Source organism: Chrysemys picta, chromosome 9 (assembly GCF_011386835.1).
Source record: "Chrysemys picta bellii isolate R12L10 chromosome 9, ASM1138683v2, whole genome shotgun sequence".
Taxonomy (NCBI): Eukaryota; Metazoa; Chordata; order Testudines; family Emydidae; genus Chrysemys; species Chrysemys picta.
This window is the reverse complement of record NC_088799.1, coordinates 68120969-68141103: the sequence shown is the minus strand read 5'-3', so window position 1 is coordinate 68141103 and position 20135 is coordinate 68120969. Positions and strand designations below refer to the sequence as shown.

Below are 20135 nucleotides of genomic sequence, written 5' to 3'. Positions count from 1 at the left end.
AAAAAAAAAAAAAAAGTAGATGGCACTGCAAAGTATTAAAGGCTAAAACAACCAACTTCTGTCCTCAGCTGCATGTGTGCAAGTGAAGGCATCATTTGGCCCTCTAGGTTTTAGAGCAGGGATGGGCAAACTTTTTGGCCTGAGGTCCACATCGGGGTTCCAAAACTGTGTGGAGGGCTGGGTTGGGAAGGCTATGCCCCCCGAAACAGCCTGGCCCCCGCCCCCTCTCTGCTCTCTCCCACTTCCCGCCCCCTGACTGCCCCCCTCAGAACTCCCACCCCTATCAAACCACCCCCTGCTCCCTGTCCTCTGACTGTCCCTGGGGACCCCGTGCCTCTTATCCAACCTCCCCGCCCCTTACCATGCCGCTCAGAGCACCAGGACTGACAGCTGCGCCGCCCAACTGGAGCCAGCCACTCGCTGCACAGTCTAGAGCACCGGAGCAGGCCAGCAGCTCTTGCAGCCCCGCTGCCCAGAGAGCTGGCGGCACGTCGAGCTGAGGCTGCGGAGGACGGGGAACAGCCGGGGGCTAGCCTCTCTGGCCAAAAGAACAGGAGTACTTGTGGCACCTTAGAGACTAACAAATTTATTAGAGCATAAGCTTTCGTGGACTACATTTATTTATTATGCTCTAATAAATTTGTTAGTCTCTAAGGTGCCACAAGTACTCCTGTTCTTTTTGCGGATACAGACTAACACGGCTGCTACTCTGAAACCTCTCTGGCCAGGAGCTCAAGGGCCAGGCTGGATGGTCCCGAGGGCCAGATGCGGCCCAGGTTCTGCAGTTTACCCACCTCTGTTTTAGAGGAACAGAAGGGCAGAAAAATGCATTTTAAAAATATTTTTCTAAAACCATTTTTATAATTCAAAGCGATTTTAAATGATTTTCCAGGTTCACAGAGAAGGGCTGCAGGGCCTACTAGGTTATGAATTCTGCACTTAGTTGCCACCCTGAAATAATTTTAGCAGTTGAGTAATGAACCCCCTGAAAAGAGGGTTTAATAACAAGAATTCTGTCATGTTTAAATAGAAGGGCTTGAATGGCATCACTATAATAAAATCCTTTTTTTTTCTTTGTCTAAATCATAAAAAGTGAGAGCCAAAGGCTATGGGTAGCTCAGTATATTTAAGTTGTTTTCCTCCACATTCCAAATCTTTATTACTTTTTTTTTTATTCCTTTCAAACTAATGCCTGATAACTTTTTGGAGAGTAATATTTTTCACAAAAACACACTATATATTAATATCGCTACAGAACTCCTTACTAAACAGGACCTTCCCCCCCCCCCCCACCCCCGTTCAGCTTGTGAAACTGCTAATGAAACTTTCATGAAATAAATGTTATTTTTGTATGGCCATGTTTTGCATTTTCAAGATCCCTGGGAATGGACTTGTTCAATGAATTAGGAGAAATAATGAGAGACTCAGTGAATTCTGATTAGAAAGCCTGTAAAATTGAATCTGCATTAAAATTGCCAGTGTAAAACTAAAGAGGATAATATTGTTCCACAACACTTTAATTAGCACTTCAGTTTTTCTGAATGTCTGAGTGCTTCCCCCCCCCCCCCCAATGAAATTCATAACAAAGCAGAGGAAACAGAACACTTGAATTGAAAAAGCCCAGCATAAGCAACAGTGACATCACCACATTTATTTTTTTAAATTAGGATGTTACAGTGCTCAGCCACTCAGAGTGAGTGAGGCACACAGCAGTGCATTGGGATGGTTGGCAATAAGCAATGCAGTGAAGAATAAAGCCAACAAACAGTGGGATTACTTCTATTGCCTAGATGTTCCCCTCCAGTTCAGGTTTTGTGTGTGTATGTGTGTATTCACTGCATTGCTTATTGCCAACCATCCCAATGCACTGCTGTGTGCCTCACTCACTCTGAGTGGCTGAGCACTGTAACACACACACACACACACACACACACACACACACACACATATGCAATCTCAGTATCTGAAGGAGAATTGGTTGAAACCAATTTAGTTAAACAAAAGTCAACTTGGAGTTGAATCCTCCATGCTTCTTGAAAAGTATCGCCATTTTTACAAGGTTCAACATTTAAAAATAAGATATATTAAGCAATATATCTGGATTCAGTGACAATACTGTGGTTTAAGACTGGTAGCTTTACCTGGAAAAATGGAATTCTGAAGGAAAGAATTTCTAAGGCTCTTTTGTTCACCTTCCTTTGCTTTACTTGTTTCTCTCTCTGTGAATTTAAGGTCATTAAAAATACTTAGGTTGGAAGAAGTGTGGAACAACTGTGGAATCCACCATGAACAACACTTTAGAGACTTAACTTACCTATTCAGTGTCCATGGTGATAAACGCAGGGGGAGAGATTATAGAGAAAGGAAGAGACAGTTGGCTTTCCATTTCCAGATTTCAAAACAAATGAAATATTCTGAAGAGAAAGCTGATTGATACATTTGACACTTGTATTGTCCTTTAATATTTCACATTCCTAGTCTGATACACAGACCCACATTCTGTAAGTATTCATGTAAATACAGAACTTATTGGTAGACGAATAGGGAATGGGAGGAATGAAAGAACATAACTATTTATTTTGTAGCTTTTCCTCTCCTCAGGGGAGAAATAATGCCTTTTAGTAATATTTATTGTAGAACTACTTCAGTATCACCCAGAAGAAAAAAAAAATCAGATAAAGACAGGACTTATTATATTCACTGCTTGCTTCATTAAAATAAGTTGCTGCATTTTGAAGGTGGGAGAAGTTTTATATCAGCTTTACAAACCTGTCAGAGTTTAATAGCCCAGGCTGAAAAATCCACTAACTTTCTCCTTACCATGATCACAGAACTTTTTAAAGTCTGAATTACACAGATATTGTATGGAGGGTTTCTGACTCTGATATTTCTAAGATAATGTATGGCCTGATTTTCACAAGAGCTGAACAAATGTGGCTCTGATGTAAATCAGTTGAGATGTGGGTGTTCAGCACTTTTGAAAGCGAGGTTATAAGATTAGGGCTTTATGATTAAAGGAGGAGAGGCAAGGAAAATGAAAACATAGTGGGTAGGGCAAAAAACCCCCAACAAACCAAGGTCAAAGGTGTAGATAAGAATTTTCAGTCGTTTTCTGTATAAATTACTGCTACTAGATTTGATAACCCCAACAGCCAATACCCTTCACCCCACCCTCATACAAATAACCATGAGTTTCCCAATGGTACTGACTGAATATACTGCTACAATACCATTCTAATTTCTCCATACATGATCCTGGTCCTCCCCTCTTCAACAACCAAAGCCTAACTGGAATGACTTGTAGTTATCACATTGCCTTCAATCATTAGAAGACGACACTTTGGTAGACTTCTAAAGTTTAATATTTACAACTAAAAGTTGTCCGAGTAAAACAGATAGGAATATCTGTTCAAGTTTTCTTTAGTTATCAAATAAATACATAAACTGTGGAACACAGAATATATGTAATCAGGTATTAGTTTGAATTGACAAGACATTTCTACAGGCATAAAATTGTGTGTGGAAACAAATGTAAATACAAGTTAATTAAAATATTTCCACTCAAAAAATCTATGCCTTACACATTAATATGCATATGTATAGGGCAGGGGTGGGCAAACTATGGCCTGGGGGCCACATCCGGCCCTACAGATATTTTAATCTGGCCGTTGAGCTCCCGCCCGGGAGCACAGTCCAGGGCTTGACCCGCTCGGTGCATGCTATGGCTCTGCATGGCTTCCGGAAGCAGGGGCGTGTCTCCCCTCTGGCTCCTACGTTTAGGGGCAGCCAGGTGGCTCTGTATGTTGCCCCCACCCCAAGCGCCGCCTCTGCAGCTCCCATTGACCAGGAACCACAACCAATGGGAGCTGCAGAGGTGGTACCTATGGATGGGGCAGCGTGCAGAGCTGCCTGGCCGCACCTCCGCATAGGAGCCGGAGGGAGACATGTCGCTGCTTCTGGAAGCTGCCTGCGCCCCTGACCCCCTCCCTGCTCCAGCCCTGGTCCCCCTCCTGCCCTCTGAGCTCCTTGGTCCCAGCCCAGAGCACCCTCTTGCACCCCAATCCCTCATCCCCAGAGCCTACATCCCTAGCTGGAGACCTCACCCTCCCTGCACCCCAACCCCCTGCCCCAGTTCAGAGCCCCCTCCCACACCCTGAACTCCTCATTTCTGGCCGCACCCCAGAGCCCTCACCCTCTCCCACCCCTCAACCCCCAATTTTGCAATCGATCATGGTTCGCCATACAATTTCCATACCCAGATGTGGCCCGAGGGCCAAAAAGTTTGCCCACCCATGGTATAGGGGGAGAGATTCTCCAATCCAGATTTATGTTGGTATGACAGCACTGAAATCGAGCTCTTAATGTTTAAAATGTGTGTTGAATACAGCACACAGAGACTACCCTTTTCCAATATTCAGCTTCATGATCAGTTCCTATCCTCTTTTACACAGAATTCTGGTATGTGAGTTTTCTGATGAACTTAAGCGATATGGATGTGCAAAAAATATATTATTAAGAAACGTAAAGTTAAATTATAAAGAGTGCTAAGATTTTAGGAATACAAGCCATGAGCTTGAGGAGAAGACGTAGTCAAATTCTTTTTCTTTTTTTTAAATGGAAATTCATCTCCCTTCCCCCACCCCCCCATTGGTTGTAAATATTCTTAAAATGTTGAAAATTTCTTTTTTTGTCAGTTTTGAACTTTTTACCATTTAGCAGGCAGTTTTCTCTGTATGTGCCTTGTGGAAGTGTAAGTAAACATAGCTCAGCTCCTTTTACTTCTCTTTGTGTTCTGAGAAATTGAATGTCAAGAGACTTCGTAGACTAGAATTTCCAGTTAAGTTGCGCTCCTTTTGCTGGTTGGCTGCTTGACTGGCTGTCTGTGCAAGCAGAAGAGCATATAGTAGTATAGATTCTATATAAACACTGGTTGTTTTTCATTATGATTTCTTGGTAATGTGTCTTCCAAAATCAATCTAAGTAAGAAATCAGAAAACATTCCCTGCAAAATAACAGTTTGCATCTAAGCTACTTAGCAGCGTCCCTTTAAGCTTTTCAGTTGCAGGACTATGAAAATAACTGCTAAATTAAAGTTTGAGCTGCTATAATCTATGGATTATATTTTTTGGGCACCATGTTCACCCTTTTTGTTGTTCAAGTACAAATGATTGGTGGGAAAAGGAATAATGTAATGGTGTAAACAAGGTTCTTATTGTGCTATTTGTTGTGCTATTAGCACAATGCACTTTATATACTATTACTACTGCTAAAGTAAATATTATACAATAGCTATGGCCAAAGTTCTTGGGAAGATCAAAAACAAAATGATTTTTTGGTGTTTGTATGAAGAAACGTCTTGTTGCCCAGCTAATAGAGGGAGTGGTTGGTTTGGTCAATCATTTTGATAAACCTTTCCTTTTAAAGCCGGTAGTAATGTTCAGCTTGCCAGTGTTACAAAAAGCTGTATTCATACTGTATTGTTCATTTGAGTTAAATTACCTTAATCCGACTTGGATCTGAATAGAATTGATGAGAGTTACTGTTTCAGGTTAAAAACATCAGCTAAATAAAATTGCACTAAGGCTTTACCTAGGTTTGTTTCTATTATATCATGTTCTTTGAACCATATGAACATTATGGCAGAGAATATTATACATGCTGGATCTTAATTTTAGTGAAAAGCTTACAAAGTAAAGCAAATTTCCTAGAACATAGCATTTTGAAAGTTTTTCCTGCTGTCTTCACTATGTGGTGTCATAATCTAGAGTCTGTAAATCTGATTAAAATATTTTAATATTTCAATCCTTACTGCAAAAAGTTCAGACATGATTTTTAAATTCTAGGCAGTCTGTAAATATGGGTTATTTCAAAATATTTGGTACAGTTGCATTTTGATCTATATCTGCATACTGCTGCCCTTATTCATCCAAAAGTGTTTATTGATTTCTGGGAGAGTTTTGCATAATTTAGGTTGAGAGAGTAAGGAACCTAGTGAATGCTTAAAATAATTGTAAAAGTCCTCTCTGAATTAGAATGATGGTAGTACTTGGTTAAGTTTGTTTGTTTGTTGTTTTGTTTTGTTTTTGGTGCTACATAATTAAGTAGTAGGGAAAGGATCAAAAAATACCCTTTGTCTTAGGGCTTTTAGTATTTAAAAAAAATTGACTGAAATTTGCTGTGTGGTTTCACTATTGTAAGAAAGAACAGAATTTGGGCTTGTATTTCAATTTGACAAGTAAGAATCCATCTCAGAGAGGCAAACATTCATTCACCTCACATCTATGGAATGCGTTCTTCTTGCATGTTCCTTCTATAAAATATTAAACATTTCTGCGTTTTTTCTTAGTTTGCATTGGCTGACCGAAGTACAGTGTGGCCTGTTATGAATTAGTACTGTTTTTTTTAAATCCAGGCAATTTTTGAGGGGGGGGGGACTGGGGGGGGAGAGGGAGGGAGCAGGAGGAATTAAAATTAGAAAAGAACTAATAAATTATCCAGTTCATCCCCCTGCCAGTGCAATTCTCTCGCTCTCCTCCCTCCCCTCCCTCCCCATCTCTGTAGTGCTTCGCTAGTCCAGTTTAAGTGTTGAATGTGATCGGCATTCAGCCACTTCCCTTGGAAACACACACAGCCTCTTGCTTTAGTTCAGTCAGTGAATTGGTATTACAGCTACACAACTCTATCTCTGGCAGATAACAACCTAGAGAGTTGTGTCAATGAAACTCCAGCCGCCCACCAAACTACCTGGAAGCTATTAGCATACCACATCGGAGTCCAACCCTGCACTGCCCTATTCAATTGCTTTCATAAACAATTCCAAGTTGTTGATTAAAAATCAGCAAAGGCCTAAATGTTCCCATGCTACAGTTATGTGACGGATTGCCTTCTCCCCTCATATCATGTTACAAGATTTAAAATCTGCTGTTGGTTCCAAGTTTTAACCTTGCCTTTGTCAGCAACTGGGCATTCTTAATGGAGGGCCAATGTTTTTTGGTATCTATTTCTGCTAGATGTCCAGCTGTGCATGAATTTGACCATCTTAAATTGGTCAGGCATTGGATCAACGTTATTGATGACAGGGAATAGATATTTCTGTTAGTGAACAAGGAGATATATTATTTTGATTTGCATTGGTTGCTTTTATTGATGCATGACATCTGGGTTATTGTGATAGGACTCAGTATTAATGCCTAAGTAGATGGCATATAGCCTTAGACCTGACTGTGGGATGGAAAGACTTGAAGAAAATTATAGCATTATTACCTTCAGGCCCAATCTTCTGTGCTAAGTGACTTTGTCTCCTGTAGAAATTGTATGTTTGTTTAGGGGGTAAGGGAGGGGCATTGCACATATTATTAGGTAAGTATTGAAACCCACTGAGGATCAGTTGTTTGACTATTTGGGATTTTGTTTTTTATGTGTTTTGTGACCAAATTAAAATGCTAAATTGAATATACACATGAAAGAACTTCGTATGTTTGGTGGTGGCATTGTTTTGGAGTGGATTATGCTTGTGTGTTTGTATGGGGGCATTTCTGTTGTAGTGTGTGTATTGTTTCTATCTAGTTTTTTCTGGTTTACCCTGGAAATCTTTATTTGGACACTCGGCTGTTGCCCTTCAGTAACTGGTCTGGGTTCTGAAGTATGTTCAGCAACATTGTTTCTTCTCTGAGTGATTGTTCATAGGTGTGCGTGCTCGCCACATGCAACAGTGCCGGAAGTTTTTCCCCTAGCAGTACCCGTAGGGGGGAACTCCCACCGCGACCCCTGGAGTGGCGCCTGCCTGGCGCAGTATAAGGGGAGCTGCGCGCTCCCCCCACCCTCAGTTCCTTCTTGCCACCAGTAAAGGTGCGTCGGAACTGCTTAGCTCAGTTCCAGCTTTGCTGCAGTTTGTCCCCAGAACTGTTTGTTCGTTCGTTAGTACCTGTAGTCAGCTTTTTCAGTTAGTTTAGTTAGTCAGTGAGCCCAGGCCGGGGCATGCCCCGCGCCCCGGGATTTAAGTCGTGCGGCTCTTGTAGGCATTTTATGCCAAGGAGTGACCCGCACGTAGACTGTCTGCGCTGCTTGAGAGAAACCCATATCCGTGAAAGGCAGAAGATCTGCAAGTCGTTCAAGCCCCGGACCAAAAAAGAAAGGGACACTAGGCTCCGGGCCATCCTTTTGGAGTCAGCACTGGCCCCGACCCCGGCACACCGTTCCGAACCGGTACCCGGCACCGCGGTGTTGGTACGCAGAGATCCTCCGGTACCATCAACCAGTCGGCACCGCTTCCCGTCCGTGGGGCATGTCAAGAGGACCTGAAAGACTCCCTCTTTGCAATGGCACCGAGGGAAGTCTGGGACAGAGGCTAGACCCATGTCGGGTAGTCCTCAATCCCCACTGGGCCCTAGGCGTCCAACTCGCGTTGAGCGGAGTAGCCCGGCCCCTTCGGAGCAGACCTCTCTGGATGTCCGGATGCCATCTACGCCCAAAGCCCTTCAGGCGGCCAGGGACGTCATGTCCATGCCGGTGCCCGGAGCTCTGCTGATGTTGGCCTCACGCTCCAGGGGCAAGCCACCGCTGGGATTGCCGCAGTCACTGCCGGCCCGGTACCGGTCTCGGTCGTTCATGACACCGCCCGCGACCGTTCAGAGGTCAGTCCATGTGGATTGCCCTTGACGCTGGCCAGACTATCTGGATGGGTACCGTCCGACCGGGACTCCCGGCTCCGCTCGTCTTCGCGGAGCAAATACCGACGGGTCCATGGCGGACGTCGCCAATGGTCCTAGTTTACAAGGAGGTATCACAGTCGGACGCGGCACGATCATCAACGCCATTCCTGCTCAGACTCCAATTCCAAGTCTCCGCCAAGGCACCGTAGAACCAGGCGCCGGTGCTGATCGCCGGCACGCGTCTGCCCATCGGGGCCATTCACGGGGCAGCAACTACCGTCAGTGCCGTTCCTCCACCTCGAGATTGCGGTCCGTTGACCGATATAGATCTCGGCACCACTGCTACTCCCAGTCCAGAGGCAGCAGTGGGTTGTATGCCAGCCTGGCCTCTGCTCACAGCCGCCCGTCTATAGGCCAGGCTAGCCAGCCTGAACAGCCGGCCTTGCCGGTGCCTCAGCAAATGCAGTGGCACCGAGCGTCGTGGACGGCCCAGTGGTACCGGTGGGGACTCATTCAGTGGCCGGCGCATCGGAAGCACTGTCGGTCTCCATCCCTAGACCTCCAAGAAAGGAGTCAGTGGGACCCGTGTCCTCGGTACCGTGCCCGGAGTCTGACCAGGTGGTGTATCCTCCCATGCCCACCGACACCAAAAGCACTGCACAGGCGGCCTCGCCCTGTCCGGAGGAGCTGGTTGCGGTCCTGCCCCCCCCCCCCTCCGTCCCACAGCAGGATCACCTGGCCCACCAACACCTCTTAAAAAGGGCGGCAGCGAGCCTCCAACTCCAGGCAGAGGAGATGGAGGAGCCCTCAGACTCTCTGTTCAATGTGCTGTCCCCTTCGGCACCGGGCAGGGTGGCCTTGCCGCTCCATGAAGGGGTGGCAAGAATTTCAAATGCCCAGTGGCAAACACCAGCCTCGTTGGCTCCCATCTCTAAGAAGGCGGAATGCAAGTACTTTGTACCCAGTAAGGGATGCGTACTTCCACATTCACATATTCGAAGGGCACAGTCGCTTCCTCCATTTCATGGTGGGACAGAATCACTACCAATTCATGGTCCTCCCGTTTGGTCTGTCCACTGCCCCCAGGGTCTTTACAAAGTGCAGGTCAGTGGTAGTGGTCTACCTCAGGCACCGGAGGGTCCAGATATTCTCCTATCTGGATGACTGGCTGGTCAAGGGCACCTCCCGATTGCAGGTGAGGGATCATGTGGCACTCCTCCTGTCCACATGCACTGCCCTGGGCCTGTTGGTAAACAACACCAAGTCCTCGTTAGTCCCAGTCCAACGCATAGAGTTTATCGGGACGCTCCTGGACGCAATGTCGGCCAGGGCCTCTCTCCCCTGAGGCAGGTTTGAGACCCTGAAAGGGCTCGTTGACTCAATCGCAAGGTTCCCGATAATGACAGCCAGGGCTTGCCTGCTAGGTCACATGTCGGCATGCACATATGTGGTCCCTCATGCCAGACTCAGGATGAGGCCCCTCCAGCTCTGGCTGGCCTCGCAGTTCTCCCAGGCCACGGACAGAATGGACAAGGTCTTCACCATGCCGAACTCGGTGATCACCTCCCTGCGGTGGTGGTCCGCACCAAGCAACATGCTCCAAGGGTCCCTTTCAGGTACAGGGCCCCGTCATTGGAGCTGGTGTCTGATGCAAGACCTGACCCTTCACATAAACGTCAAGGAACGCAGGGCGGTGTGACTGGCATGTATGGCCTTCTGCTAGTACCTGAAGGGCAAGGAAGTCAGGGTCCTCACAGACAACCCGGCCTCAATGTTCTATATCAACAGGCAAGGTGGGGCCCTCTGCCACGAAGCCGTCAGTCTGTGGGACTTCTGTATAGCCCACGACATCCACCTAAAAGCCTTAACCTGCCAGACGCCCGGAACATCAGGGCGGATCGCCTGAGCAGAGACTTTTCCTCTCAGCACGAGTGGTCTCTACACCCAGAAGTGGCCCACCAGCTCTTCCGAAGGTGGGGAACTCCCCAGGTGGACCTATTTGCGACCCGGCAGAACCGACGATGACCCCAGTTCTGCTCCGGGGGAGCCTAGGGAAGGGCGCTATCTCCGATGCCTTTATCCTGTCCTGGTCAGGCCAGCTTCTTTACTCCTTTCCCCCGTTCCCTCTGATCAGCAGGGTCCTGGAGAAAATAAGACAGACAAAGCCAGGGTCCTCCTAATTGCCCCAGCATGGCCCATGCAGCACTGGTACGGGATCCTCTCGGGCCTGGCGGTGGCTCCTCCGTGGCCGTTGCCGCTCTGCCTGGACCTGCTCTCTCAGGACCAGGGCTGCCTCCTCCATCCCAACCTGGCAGCTCTTCACCTCACAGCGTGGCTGCTCAGTGGCTAGCTGGCGAGGACAGGACATGCTCAGAACAGGTTCAGCGTGTCCTCTTCAAAAGTAGACGGCCCTCCACTCGCTGCTCCTACATGGCAAAGTGGTCTCGGTTTTCTAGGTGGGCGGCGGACCAAGATGTGTCCCCAGCGGCCTCTCCGATCCACCTTATCCTTGATTACCTGCTCCACCTGAGGGCCCAGGGCCTGGCGCCCTCGTCAGTCAGAGTACACCTGGCTGCCATATCGGCCTTCCATCCCCCGGTTCAAGGACACACTGTGTTCTCCCATGCTATGACCATCCGGTTCCATAAGGGTTTGGACCAGCTTTACCCATATTCTAAGCCCCTGGTCCCACAATGGGACCTGAATCTAGTGCTGGCTCGTCTTACGGGGCCCCCATTGAACTGTTGGCCACCTGGTGGCCTTCTTGGTTGCTATCACATCGGCCAGGCGGGTCTCGGAGCTTCATGAGGATGAGGTCCAGCTCCGCCCACACCCCGTGTTCCTTCTGAAGGTGGTCTCCGCCTACCACATGGGTCAAGACATTTTTCTACCAGTCCTCTGTCCCAAGCCTCATGCAACTAGTGAGGAGCGCCATCTCCACACGCTCAATGTGCGGCGGGCTCTGGCTTTCTAACTCGAGCAGACCAAGCTGTTCAGAAAGTCCTCGCAACTGTTCATCGCCTAGGCTGAGCGCGCGAGAGGCCAGCTGATTTCTACTCAGCAGCTTTCTAACTGGATCACTTCGTGCATCCACTCCTGTTATGAGCTGGTGGGTGTCGTCCCCCCCCATCCTCCCATTGTGAGGGCGCCCTCGACTTGGGTGCAGGCCTCATCGGCTGCCTTCGTGGCCCACGTCCCCATACAGGACATTTATAGGGCCGCCACATGGTCTTTGGTTCATCTGTTCACCTCGCGCAATTGATAGTCTCCCAAACCAGGGATGACACCTGGTTCGGCAGGGCGGTACTCCGTCCCGAGAACTTGTGAACTCCTACGCACCTCCAGAGGATATAGCTTGGAATCACCTATTGTGGAATACACATGAGCAATCACTCGAAGAAGAAAAGACAGTTACTGTTCTTCGAGATGTGTTGCTCATGTCTATTCCACATCCTGCCCTCCTTCCCCTCTGCCGGAGTTGTCTGGCAAGGAACTGAGGGTGGGGGAAGCGTGCAGCTCCCCTTATACCGCACAGGCAGGCGCCACTCCAGGAGTCATGGGGGGCGCTCCCCCCTACGGGTACTGCTAGGGGAAAAACCTCCGGCACTGGTGCACATGGCGAGTACAACACACCTATTGTGGAATAGACATGAGCAACACATCTCGAAGAAAACCAGTTATGAAAGGTAACTGTCTTTTCACACACTATGTAAGGAGACCATGGAGGAATGATTTCTGGGGACTTGATCTATTCTGTTCCTTGGGTAGTGAACAAGAAAAACAAGATAGAAAAAAGATCATGCAGATTAAGCATGAACTTGGACTGAAACATTTTGTGTTGGTCCCATTGATTTTGCTTTCTGTTTCCTCTAGGGAATATAGGGTGTGTACTTAGACATGGCCCTGGGAGTTTTAATGATGTTAGTGATGCACTGATTTTCTATTATACCTTTGATCAGTTATAACTGGAGATCTTTAGTGAGGTAGGATGTGCCAGGATGCACAAAGGGGATTTTTTTGTTTTTCTTATTGAACACCCCATCATGGTTGGGGAGTCACTTATCACAAACTGTGCAGTAGTTTGCTTTTCATTTTAGCTCTGTAGGAGCATAAACAAACTTTATTTAAAGTATCAGAGGGGTAGCCTTATTAGTCTGTATCCACAAAAACAAAGAGGAGTCCGATGGTACCTTAAAGACTAACAGATCGCATACAGCCCCCAGCTAAAACCTCTCGAGCACATCATCAATGATCTACAACCTATCCTGGAAAACCTCTCTCTCTCTCTCAGACCTTGGGAGGCAGGCCAGTCCTCGCTTAAAGACAGCCTCCAAACCTGAAGCAAATACTCACTGGCAACTACACACCACACCACAGAAACTCTAGGAACCAATCCCTTTAACAAACCCTGTTGCCTACTCTGTCCCCATGTCTACTCTAGCAACAGCATCGGAGGGCCCAACCACATGAGCCCGCACCATCAGGGGCTCATTCACCTGCACATCTACTAATGTGATATATGCCATCATGTGCCAGCAGTGCCCCTCTGCCATGTACATTGACCAAACCGGACAGTCTCTATGTAAAAGAATAAATGGACACAAATCAGACATCAGGAATAGTAACATACAAAAGCCAGTAGGAGAACACTTCAGTCTCCCTGGACATTCTATAACAGATTTAAAAGTAGCCATAATTCAACAAAAAAATCTTCAAAAACAAACTTCAAAGAGAAACTGCAGAGCTACAATTCATTTGCAAATTTAACACCATTAATTTGGGCTTGAATAGGGACTGGGAGTGGCTGGCTCACTACAAAAGCAATTTTCCCTCTCTTAGTATTGACACCTCTTCATCAGTTATTGGAAGTGGACCACATCCACCACGATTGAATTGCCCGTGTCAACACAGGTTCTCCACTTGTAAGGTAACTCTCTTCTCTTCATGTGTCAGTATATTTATGCCTGCATCTGTAATTTTCACTCCCTGCATCTGAAGAAGTCACTTTTTTACCCAGGACAGTTTATGTCCAAATAAATCTGTTAGTCTTTAAGATGCCACTGGACTCCTCGTTGTTTTTATTTATTTAAAAAATCCTCAAATTTGTTTCTAATTTATAAATGTTAATTTTGAAAGGAAAACATGGTTTTATAGTAAATAGTGTTATGTCATAACAAACAGAACATCTTATCATAATCTCAGTTAGTTTATGGATCTGCCGTTTCAATAAAATAATATCCCAAGAGTGTACAATGCACAGTATGTCACAAATAATATATATTTGGCCTTACAACTGGGTATATCACAACATGATCATGTAATATATATGAACCATGGAAGCCTTAACTCTGGATTTCTTTGGTTTTATTTAGGGCTGTTGATTAATTGCAGTTAATTCACATGATTAACTCAAAAAATTAATCACGATTAAAAAACTTAATCACAATTAATCAGTTTTAATCACAATGTTAAACAGTTGAATATTAATTTAAATGTATTAAATATTTTGCATGCTTTTCTACATTTTCAAAAATATTTATTTCGATTACAACACTGAATACAAAGTGTACAGTGCTCACTTTGTTATTATTTTTATTACAAATATTTGCACTGTAAAAATGATAAATGAAATAGTGCAATTTTTTTATCATGGAAGTGCAATTTACAAATATAGATTTTTTGGTTACAGAACTGCACTCCGAAACAAAATAATGTATAACTTTAGAGCAGGGGTCGGCAACCTTTCACAAGTGGTGTGCCGAGTCTTCATTTATTCACTCTAATTTAAGGTTTTGTGTGCCAGTAATACATTTTAACGTTTTTAGAAGGTCTCTTTCTCTAAGTCTATAATATATAACTAAACTATTGTTGTATGTAAAGTAAATAAGGTTTTTAAAATGTTTAAGAAGCTTCATTTAAAATTATATTAAAATGCAGAGCCCCCCGGACCGGTGGCCAGGACTCAGGCAGTGTGAGTGCCACTGAAAATTGGCTCGTGTGCTGCCTTCGGCGCGTGTGCCATAGGTTGCCTACCCCTGCTTTAGAGCCTGCAAGTCTACTCAGTCCTACTTTTCATTCAGCCACTTGCTAAGACAAACAAGTTTGTTTACATTTACAGGAGATAATGCTGCCCGCTTCTTAATTACAATATCCCCTAAAAGTGAGAACAGGCTTTCACAGGACACTTTTGTAGCTGGCATTGCAAGGTATTTACATGCCAGATATGCTATACATTCGTATGCCCTTTATGCTTCGGCCACCATTCCAGATGACATGTTTCCATGCTTATGAAGCTCATTTAAAAAAAATGCATGAATTAAATCTGTGACTGAACTCCTTGGTGGAGAATTGTATGTCTCCTGCTCTGTTTTACCGGTATTCTGCCATATATTTCATGTTATAGCCATCTGGGATGGTGACCCAGCACATGTTGTTCATTTTAAGGGCATTTTCCCTGCAGATTTGACAACATGCAAAGGAAGGACCAATGTAAGATTTCTAAGGATAGCTACAGCACTCAACCCCAGGTTTAAGAATCTGAAGTGCCTTCCAAAATCTGAGAGGGATGAGGTGTGGAGCACACTTTCGGAAGTCTTAAAATAGCAACACTTGATACGGAAACTACAGAACCCGATCTAGGGGGAAAAAATCAGCGTTCTGCTGGGAACATCTGACTCAGATGATGAAAATAAGCATGCATCAGTCCGCACTGCTTTGAATTTTTATAGAGCAAAACCCATCATCAGCATGGACGCATGTCCCCTGGAATGGTGGTTGAAGCCTGAAGGGACCTATGAATCTTTAGTGCATCTGGCTACAACAGTGCCATGTGAACACCTGTTCTCATTTTCAGGTGACATTGTAAACAAGAAGCAGGCAGCATTATCTCATGCAAATGTAAACAAACTTGTTTGAGCAATTGGCTGACCAAGAAGTAGGACTGAGTGGACTCGTAGGCGCTAAAGTTTTCCATTGTTTTATTTTTTAATGCAGTTATCTTTTTGTACATAATTCTACATTTGTAAATTCAACTTTCATGATAAAGAGAGTGCACTACTGTACTTGTATTAGATGAATTGAAAAATACTATTTTTGTTTTTTACACTGCAATATTTGTAATAAAATAAATCTAAAGTGAGCAACTGTACACTATATTTGAAAATGTAGAAAACATCCAAAATATTTAACAATCTGATTAATTGCACAATTAATCAAATTTATTTTAATCACATGATTAATTTGTTATTTTTTTAATCACTTGACAGTCCCAGTTTTATTACTTTAAAATTTCAGCCTTTATGTCGCGTTAACATAGTTCTTTGCTTTTAATAGATGTCCCTTTTTAATGTAATTTTTTTTTCTTTTTTTTTGGCTGAGGCTAAACATGAAGAAGGTTTGTGCATTAGTAATAAATGAAATGTAGCAAGGAAGATATTTATTCCTTTTTAACGAATCTCAGCTGGAATGGCAGAGGCTTTTTTTTTTTTAATGGATTCTGGGTAAGAAACACTGTTTCTTTCTAACCAAAAAATGAATTTCCTTTAAGTTGCCTTAGGTAAATTTAAGATTGTCAGTTCCTAGCCAAAGCAGTGAATTGAATTTGTAAGTGAGACTCCCTTTCCTACTAGTTTGCTTGAGGATTTTAGACAAATTCACTTTACTTGTCAGATAATGCTTGCTACTTATCTTCTCATTCTAGGGAAAAAAAATACTCTTTATCTATACTTGGCTGTTCTCTCTTTTCCTCACTGCCAATGGTTTTGAATGTTCAGGTCTGAAAAAAATTGTTTTCTTAGTACTTGTAACAGTATCTCTCCCTTTCACATTATACATTATAAATGTTTATTTCTGTTTTATGGAGACTCTGACATACCAGAAGAATATTGAAGACCCAGTATACTCTGATAAACTGGAAACTTGACTAAACTATGTAGCAAGCCCTCCTAGATTTTGCAGTAGACTAGAAATTCTCTCAGCTCAGGTAAACTCAGAAATTGAAGTTTTTACTAAACTGGATTTGAAGATTCAGAACACTGTCAAAGCAGAATACTTTTTCAGTGAGTGTATTCAGCTAAATTAAATGGAATTGACTTTGCCCTTTAATTTTTAATTGTCACTGTTTGAATGGACAACCTACTAGTGTGCTGTGGAAGTTATCAGGAGGAAATTCTGGAGTTCGGCTTCTGCTTAGGGGCAGGTGATACTTTTGGTGCTAAACAAACCATGGGAGATGATTTGACATTTAAATTGTCATTGTTAAGGTTGGGTGTGTTTTTGTTTGTTTTTTTGACATTGCATTCCATTGAGATGAGCAGCTCAATCTTGCATCAGTCGATATTCAAGACTTAATTGGTGACACATGGTTCATGTTCTTAAAGTCTTTCTTCATAGTCGTATGTTGTCGTTCTCAATGAAATCTTAGGTGCTGAAGAACATTGTTGTTATACCCATAATCCATAGCATTATGGATCCTATCTATATAAAAATACAATTGGCGATGTTAATATACTACACCTCTACCCCGATATAACGCTGTCCTCGGGAGCCAAAAAATCTTACCACATTATAGGAGAAACAGCATTATCTCAAACTTGCTTTGATCCGCCGGAGCGCGCAGACCAGCCCCCCCCCCCCCGTCCCCCGGAGCGCTGCTTTACCTCATTATATTCGAATTAGTGTTATATCGGGTCGCGTTCTATCGGGGTAGAGGTGTATTTTCAAGAACCAGTCTTGCAAATGGCTTTAGTTTAGATAGTACAATTGTGCTGGCTCCTATGGCTGGATTATACATTTTTAAATAAGGTGTTGAAAAACATTCTTCAAATGTTACAATGCTGACAGCCGTTTCAAACAGTTATACCCCAACCACTCTAGCCAGCACATCTGTTACACATTTTTAACATTATGTTCTTGAAAATAGTTAACCTGGCACATTTTTAGTATACACAGGGCATTATTTATACAATAGGAATACACAGTCCCTTATCACAAAAACGAGTCATTAAGGAGCTGCAGTAGAGAATCTATAGTTAAACTTGTAAAGTTTTAAAAGCCTGGACCCCTCCTTTTGGTTTGTTCACATCCTTAGCATTTATTCCTTTAATCTAGTCAAATTACCTTACCATTTACCTAGCATTATCCCATTTGTTGCTGCATTTTGTTTCATTCCATTTTACCCTGTCCCCTTGCTGTTGTTTGTTTGTTTGTTTTAAATAGAACAGTGATAGTTTTGTTCATTTTCTAAAATAGGCAATGGCATTTTTTTTCTTTTCTCTAAATCCAACCCAAAGCAGCACAATAGGGAAGACTTCCTTTAAATTTCTTTTGTGGCTCAGCAAGTAAGATTTCCCCAGCAGTAAATGGAGAATAAGTATGGGTAAAATGACCGAGCTAAGCTCACTGATGGGGCATTAACTATTTCCAGACTTTCGGATGTACTCTAAACATCTTTAAAGGGAAAACGTATTTTAAAACATATCAGTACAGTGTTTTAATAGGTTAACTTTCATTTTATTTTTTTTTAAATATCTAGAACATTATTTTTAAATGGTAGCTATCTATTTGCAAACTTAATTTTGCCTGAGATTATGGTAGAAAAACAATATAGGCAAAGAGAAAAATTGTGGGAGTGAATATTATTGCCGTGATATACTATTATAAAGTTAAATAAAGCAAAATCAGTAACTTTGAAATGTGGTATCATATAAATGTCTGAAAAGTAATACATTTTAGTAATATGTGATTTATTTGCTCTGGTTTAAAGTGCTTTATCTTAGACATACACTTTAGGTCAAATGGCATTGGATATTGATACTGAAAACAGAACATAATGAGATATTCATGTTTCTAGTTGTACATCACACTATTGCTTATTAATGCAATGCCTGCCAATCCAATGATTCTATGATTTATACTGACTCATTATACAATGTTTGATTATGCTAGTATTCAGATGAGCGAAAGGACTGAGAATAGTTAATCAACAAGGAAAGTGGCTTCAAGCAACCTAATGATTTTTTTCGTGAAATTCCTGGAAAAGGGAAGCCATAATCATCTCTGAAATGTATGTTAAAGTAAATAATGTTTCAGAACATACATGCAGAGTGTTTGGGTATTCAACTTTAAGCAATACATAGATGCAGATACAGAGTAATACAAAGAATGGTTCATACCTGATCTGGAAATCAGAAAGAGAAGGTGGTTGAGGGGATGTCTTTTATTGGACCAACTTCTGTGGGCAAGAGAGAAAAGCTTTTGTGCTTACATAGGTTCTGAAGAAGAGCTCCATGTATGCTCAAAAGCTTCCCTCTCTCACTAAGAGAAGTTGGTCCAATAAAAGACATCACTTCACCCACCTTGTATCTCTAATAATCTGGGACCAACACAGCTACAACAACAACATTGCATATATGATTTGGAAACGGTGATCAATAATCCTGGTATTGCATATTAAATAAATTCACAAGACTGAGAGCAATTGCAATAATCTCTTGCATTAATACAACAATGGAAGGGGAAAATATAGGGAGCATTTTCTCCATTTTAGGCCTCAGAAAAAGGACAGTTATAAAGATTGCTTCTTTAATATGTACCCATTGGTGAGGAATGGTCAAGCAGTGGGAATGTTTCACCACCTTAGAAGATAGTGTAACTTGTGCACTGACACTTTTGTATCAGAGAACTCGTTGAGGGATTTACATGTGTGAGGTACAGATTCCTTCTGGAGCTCCTCTTGTGGTGATGTGCCTTTAAACACATCTATAAATGGATAAGCTATAAGCAGGCAGAGTGCCAAATGTTGCATCTGGTATGTCTTCCTCATGCTATGAATAATCAAGTAAAATACTAATGTAATTTCCAAAATATTAGGTTATTTTTGTAGAACTTTTAGGCTGTTTTAGCTCATTTAATGCTAGCATATAAGTGAGATCTCTATAAAGATAAACAGGCCATACTAAAAAGTTGATTTTAGACAATTTTCACTTCTTCAGCACCTTCCATTGGAGTACATCAAAGCATTTTCCTGGTACTAATACATTGAGCTGCACTACTGCTCCATTAATTAGTTAATTATTATTTCAGAAGGGGTAACTGAAGCAGAGAGACTAAAGGTGACCTGTAAAGGACATAAAAATGGCACGGTTCTTCTCCCCTCCCCTGTTCTCCCCTTTATAATGTATAGGCATGAGGCCTGAAAATCTTTCCCCTCTCACTTTTAATCTTGGCAATACTAAGAGTAAAGAATATAAAGTTTTATCTTTTCTGGTTTTGCTGGCGAAATGGAATGAATTTTTTTCTTGGACTTTAATAGTTGAGTGTGAATGTTTCACAAACAGATGTTTTCTCTCGTGCATTTGTTAGGCATTGAATTAAAGATATTTACAAAAGCAAGAAAACATATTTTTAATAATTTGAATAGAAGCCCCTTCCCCTTTAAGCTTCCTTGGTATTGCACTTGATTGTATTATTCTACTTGCTGTATTA

The 20135-nt window shown here is 43.1% G+C and overlaps 1 protein-coding gene across 11 annotated transcripts in view; it reads left to right on the top strand.

Moving 5' to 3' along the window:
• The window catches only part of DIAPH2 (diaphanous related formin 2), a 906188-nt gene that overhangs the window by 502497 nt on the left and 383556 nt on the right, over window positions 1–20135 (top strand). Inside the window, exon 24 of one of the 11 annotated variants that reach the window (XM_005288321.5) lies at window positions 13491–14503. The exons of the other annotated variants lie outside the window; for them this stretch is intronic. Within the exon in view, the coding sequence (XP_005288378.2) occupies window positions 13491–13543 (53 nt within the window). The 3' untranslated portion in view covers window positions 13544–14503. Of the gene's footprint in view, window positions 1–13490; window positions 14504–20135 lie in introns of those variants that run through there. 11 annotated transcript variants of the gene reach the window in all.